Source organism: Cyphomyrmex costatus, unplaced genomic scaffold (assembly GCF_001594065.2).
Source record: "Cyphomyrmex costatus isolate MS0001 unplaced genomic scaffold, Ccosl1.0 scaffold724, whole genome shotgun sequence".
NCBI classification, from domain to species: Eukaryota; Metazoa; Arthropoda; class Insecta; order Hymenoptera; family Formicidae; genus Cyphomyrmex; species Cyphomyrmex costatus.
In genome coordinates, this window is record NW_017280294.1 from 21360 (window position 1) to 27866 (window position 6507).

A 6507-nucleotide genomic window follows, 5' to 3' on the forward strand; every position below is an offset into this window, starting at 1 on the left:
AGGCGAAAAGTGAAAGATTTCACGTGAACTTATGATCATAGAACTCGGCGAAACGTTGAAACGTGAAACTTTTCACGTGAATTTTTCCGCCACCAAATTTGCTGGCGGAAAGGTGAAAGTTTAGTGACTCGAAGAAACTAGAACATTGAGATGCAAGAAACGTTTCTAGTTTCTAAAGTTATGATCCCGCAAGGAAAACAAAACAATCAAAATAATGTCAAATTGACATTATTTTGATTGCTTGTTCTCCTTGGGATGATATTTCTAAGATTATATAGATTTCTATAAGTATAAATGATAAACATTTACATTTCATTATTATCACGTTACTCATAATATATACATCGATATTATATTTATTAATAGTTTTTAGTTTTATTGCTTTATCCGTTTAATATCTATCAGTAATTTACAAGATAAATAAGAGGTTATTTCTCATTTTTGGTAATTTCACTTTCCGCTCATTTAGTTATATAATCGCATTGTGATTCGTGGAAAAGTTAGCGTGAAATCACTAATTGTAAGTGAAAAGTGAAAAGTTCCACTGGAAATTACATGATCGCTGCCGGAATGAAAAGTGAAAAGTGAAAAATGAAAAATTTTTCACTTTTCACTTTTCATTCCAGGGAAAAAGTTTCATGATCGATACCCCGATTTTCGTCGTACGATGACTCTGCAACCAATCAGAAAACAAAATTTTGCTTCGTATCGATGTTACGATTTTTCTGATTGGTTGCAGAGTCGTCGTGCGACGAAAATCGGATGCAGTCGGTCTAGTGCAAAGATAAAAAACACACTTCATGTTTTTTACATGTTGTGTTCAGCAGACTCAACAGTTTTACAACTGTTTTGTGATTCTTTGCTGAGATAGGACTATTCCTTTAGATCTAAAATTATAATCCAATCAGCAAGACGAATCATAAAACGGTTGCAAAACTGTTGAGTCTGCTGAACGCAGCCATTGTTACAAAACATGAATCTATATGCGGTTTACTGTAAGTGCGTCGTATCCGATTTGTTTTATTACATAATTATAGAAAATAAACAGCGTAAAGATTGAGACATTTGCAACGGCTTTACTATCCGCTTTCAAAGCGTATCTGACTTGCGGGCTTGCCCGCTGGGCTGTCTCAGCCCAAGAGAGCAGAGAAATGTCAATACGGACAGTGGTTCATCGTCTCGTGCAAAATGGTCGCATTGTGTTGCGCTCAATACGAAATAACGAGCGCTTCCATTCGAAAGGATATACGGATAAGCACCTAGACAAGATACACGTTGCACAAATAGGTAAATTATTCTTGACTTTATTGCAATAAATTTTGATGATATTTTGATATGAATAATATCATTTAAAATGTATTTATATAATGTATAAATATTTATATTTTTTACATTTTTAAATGAGCTATTAAATTATAAATTAACTATCTCTATAAGTAGGGCTGTAAGCCGTTATCTTTTAAGAGTATATATTTTCTTTTTAAGATAGTGAAATTTTTGGTTATTAAAATTTTACATATATACATACATAAAATTTCTATAATAAGAATTTTGTTTCATTAAATACATGTATTGAATGTATAAAATAGTTATACTCTTCTTCTATTTTTGAATCCTTTTATCAGATCTTTTTTTATAAAGTATATACATATGTGCTCTTTTGCTGTGACTCAGATATAGTATAACTGTACCTATTAGAACATATATAAATGATTATATATAAAATAGCATTAATGTAAACTGATTTTATATAATGAACATGGAAGATTTAAGTGTTAGTATTCTATTTTCTATTATATAACACTATTTTGCTTGTTTTTCTATAAATATTTTGTTAGTTCACTGGTAATAAAATATGATTGGATGAAAATGTTAATTTGTATCAAATAGTTTTATATTTATGTTCATGACAGACAAATCTCAGAATAATGGTCTTCTTTGCCAAAATAATGGCAATGTATGGAATACAAGAAGACATCTTGGTTATTTGGGAACACATGCTCGGCGCATATTTGTCGACAATATTTTGAAAAGAGTAACCAACAGTCTTGCAGCAGATTTACGAAGACGTACAGCAAGTAAACTTGTTTTTGGTGATTCTGCGCCATTTTTTGCTCTTGTTGGTATATCATTAGCATCAGGTACAGGAATATTAACAAAAGATGATGAACTAGAAGGAGTATGTAAGGAAATTCGGGTAAATACATTTATTTGTTTAGTTTATTTCAAGTATTGAAATATAGCTCATCTTTTATAAATATGTTACTACTAATATAATATAGAAATGTTATATGTTACCATTTGTACATTATATGTTATCATTCTTAGCTTATAAACTGTAAGCTAAGACATATTATGTTATATCTAGGAAGCAGTTTCAAAGTTACAATGGAATTATACATGTAAAGATTATCAAACTATTCATACTGAGAATACTATTACTTTACAAAATTTTGTAATGGGACCTCTTATTGCAAAAGGTTGTTCTGCTGCTGTATACGCAGCAAGATTTGTAAATTTATGGAATGAAAATGAGTCAGAGGATATTGAAGTTGAAGCAAAAGACGTAAATGCGTTTCCACTAGCTATAAAAATGATGTTCAATTATGATGCAGAATCCAATGCTTCTGCTATTCTAAATGCTATGTATAGGGAGACAGTGCCTGCTAGAAAACATTGTAGAAATGATAATGTGACTATTTGGGAACAAAAATTAGCAGAAAATAAAATCATACTATCATCTCATCCAAACATTGTAGCAATGTATTATGTCTTTACTGACATGGTACCAATACTACCTGGTTCTTGGGGAATGTATCCTGATGCTTTACCAAGTAGAATTAATCCTCAAGGATCAGGCAGAAATATGAGTTTATTTTTGGTGATGAAAAGGTTATTTTTTTTTTTAATAGTACAAGATTATACTTAAAATATATTCTCACAATGTCTAACACATGCCATATTATTTTAGATATGACACTACTTTGAAACAATATATAGCAAGTCGAAATATTGATATTAGAGTGTCAATATTATTGCTCGCTCAGCTTTTAGAAGCAGTAGCTCATATGAATGCAAATGGCATTGCACATCGGTAAGACTATCTTTTCTGTCTTTGCTACATTATATTAATTATATACAATGATATTTGTTCTATAAATTCATGAGATTTATCTCATATTTTTTCTTTCTTTTATTATTAATGTTTACAAATTAGAGATCTGAAAAGTGACAACATTTTACTCGATCTGTCAGAAGAGACTGATGATTCTCCGTCTCTAGTTGTGACAGATTTTGGTTGTTGTTTGGCTGACAAAAATCATGGATTATATCTACCTTATAATTCTCATGATATCGATAAAGGTGGTAATATTGCACTGATGGCACCAGAAGTCATAACAGCAGAACCAGGTTCTTTTACTAGTGTAAATTATACTAAAGCTGATCTTTGGACAGTAGGAACTATAGCATATGAGATATTTGGGATGCAAAATCCTTTTCATAGCAAAAAGGATGAGAAAGCTGCTTTAAATAATTACAATTATACTGAAAATGAGCTTCCTGTATTGCCAGACAGTCTCCCGCGTATTATCAATATTATCATAAGAAATGCATTATCAAGAAATGTATATAAGGTTTGTAAAAAGGGTAACAATTTACTTAAGGCTCTTGAATACCGGCGACGGCCATGTTGGAATTGTGACGTCATAGGCGAGAAAAACACATTAATTTTTCTTGCGTCCCATTTTTTAATAAAGACAATTTGGATAAATTTAAAAGGCGAGATCGCTCAAAAACACTTGTGAAAATTGGCGGAAACTATCCTTTCCTCCTCTGATAGTAAATGGTCGTAAAAGGCACGTAAAATGAGCCTATACTCGGGGAGAATCACACATTTTGACAGCTGATGAAACGAGTGAAATATACGCTTTTACGTATAAAATTTCACGATAACTGCAGTTTCCGCCAATTTTTAGGACTTTCACGAATACGAGGGAAGTCACATTTTCACAAATAAGCAAATATTGACGAAATGGCACGCAAGAAAAAATTTGTCGTCAAAACATCATTTTTTCACGCCTATTAGTTCAGACTTTTACCATGGCGAGGCGCTATACACACACACAAGCATGAACCCATGTCTGTGCGCTCCCCTTCTACCCGAAAATGAGTACACGGACATGAGCTTGCATTTGTATGTATAACCAGTAGCGTACTACTAGTTTTGCTAGCCACCGACTAATTCGGTGTCGCTACCCATCAACACGGAGTTCTTGGCTGAGTATTCAGGAGCCTTAAAAATATCTAGTTATAAAATTGTATTGAAAAAAAATATTAAGACGTTTCTTTCTCTAACGCTTGCATAGCGACTCGATAGCGAATTAGCGGCAACTATAATGCAACTGTATCTATGGGCACCTAGTTCATGGCTTAAAAAAATTGAAGGACAGTTACCATCGAGCAATGAGGTAAATACTTACAACAAATATACATAATAGATCTCTTAAATACAGTATTTATCTGATATTTATCAACAAAATTATTTAATACAAAACTTTTATATATTGCATGTACAGATTATGCAATGGCTTTTGTGCTTAACCACAAAAGTTCTTTGTGAAGGACGGAAAGAAAATTTGCTCCTATCTTATGAATCTCATGTTGATATAAAACATGATATCAATAGATACAACGCAAATAAACAAACACGTTCAATGCATTTTTGTGGACGGCGCACAATGCCGGAATATCAATTAATTACAAGTTTCCTTAGCAGGGTAACACTTACTAATGTTAAAAATGCACTAAAGTGGATACAACGGAATGTATAATTGAAGTGTGCATGCATGTGTATACAGTACTAAAAATTCAGTCTACTTTTGCACAGAAATTTATCATATATCAGGTGTGTGTGTGTGCGTGTGCGTGTGTGTGCGTGCGTACGTGCGTGCGTGTGTGTGTGTGTGCGCGCGTGTGTGGTGCGCGTGTGCGTAGAATAATTATAATTTTGAAATCTAACTTGATAAATTCAGAAATACTTTACCTTTTAGTTTTTTCTTTTTTTTTTTTGCTTGATTATTTTCATATTCGATTTCCAGTATTTAATTTGATACTTCAAAAAACACAAAAGAGCAAAGAGGCAATTTTTAAATTAGAAGTATATATAACGCAAATGAAGTTTATCCTTAAATTAGCTATTATAAACTAAAGTTAATATACATAAATATTTTTGTAATATTAATGTCTTTCAAATACAATTATTTTTATGTATTTAATTTATATATGTTTATGTGATGAGCATAATTATTAATACGTTATTGAGAAGGTATAAAGAAATAAATAATATACATATTATAACCAAAGCATATTATGAAAGTATATCATAAAAATATCTGATTATGTACATATAAGGTAAATGTACCAGTTCGTGGACACGACCCAATTGTTGGACAAATTGTGACAATTTTAAATATTAAGCTTTTGATGATATGTGTTACTCTAAATAAATTTTTAAGCAATTTTTCATATTATTTAGAAATTAAGTATTATATAATTTATTCATATTAAAAATGATACTTTTGTAAAAAAAATTTCGTTTATGGACAACTGTCCATTTATTAGGACATTCACACATATGCGTGTATCAATTATTGGACATTCCTTAGCGTACCTGTCTACTGCAGACATATTTTGTATATATTACATATAAAACTTTATATAAAACTTCACTAATTACAATTTCGATAAACTTTTTTGAACAATTTTGATTGATAAGTAAGTAAAATGCGATTCTCTTCTATAATAAGAAAATTGCTTATTATTTGTCCAATAATTGGGTCATACTTTTGTGGACACAGAGGCACGTCACATTTTTTGTCCAATAATTAGGACATTTGAATCATATTATATTTATGACTAAATGCAATTTATAATAAACGCAAATAGCATATTTGATAATGGATTTAGTTTCAGAAAACATCCATTCTTACTAAGCATGTGTAATAAACTAAAATTTTAATGTTTCTAAAGTTTAAATAAATGATTTCGTCGTGCAATTCCTTAACTGTCCAATAACCGGTACATTTACCTTATATATCATTTGAAAACTTTCCAGCTGATCTCGAAAAATATAAAAGATACAAAAAAAAGTTAAAACACGTGTTCCATGATTTCGAGGGGGAAAAAGAACGGCACTCTCAATTTTTTATTTGGAGGGCGTTTTCAACGTAATTTGAAGGTCAAATTTGTTTTTTTAAATGGAAATGTATATTTTTTTTATTACAGGATCTTATTCTACGTAAAAAAGCAAGTAACTTTTGTAGGAAACATTTTTTTGTTCGATCACTATTTTAGGAGATATTTAAGAAAATAGCAAGTCATAGTTACTGCATAAAATTTCATCATTTATTATAATATAACAAATGTTCAAAATGTTCTCCGTTGTTTGCTAAACAATAATAAAAGCTATTCTGAAATCCTGAACAAACATTTTGGAAATTATTTGCT

General features: G+C 30.8%; 1 protein-coding gene across 1 annotated transcript; it reads left to right on the forward strand.

The window, feature by feature from the left end:
• The first annotated feature begins 962 nt into the window (after positions 1 to 962).
• Positions 963 to 4870, forward strand: Pink1 (PTEN-induced putative kinase 1). The gene is made up of 7 exons (XM_018548492.1): positions 963 to 1287; positions 1914 to 2197; positions 2369 to 2892; positions 2972 to 3094; positions 3218 to 3635; positions 4368 to 4469; positions 4578 to 4870. Exons 1-7 carry the CDS (start codon positions 1152 to 1154, stop codon positions 4830 to 4832), a joined length of 1842 nt encoding a protein of 613 aa, XP_018403994.1. The 5' UTR covers positions 963 to 1151; the 3' UTR covers positions 4833 to 4870.
• The last annotated feature ends 1637 nt before the right edge of the window (positions 4871 to 6507 follow it).

Bases quoted from the DNA above. Each gene is read 5' to 3' on its own strand.
- Pink1 (XM_018548492.1), top strand. From the start codon at position 1,152: ATGTCAATACGGACAGTGGTTCATCGTCTCGTGCAAAATGGTCGCATT. The intron at 2,198-2,368 runs GTAAATACATTT...TGTTATATCTAG, and splicing joins GAGTATGTAAGGAAATTCGG to GAAGCAGTTTCAAAGTTACA. The intron at 3,636-4,367 runs GTTTGTAAAAAG...ACGCTTGCATAG, and splicing joins TATCAAGAAATGTATATAAG to CGACTCGATAGCGAATTAGC.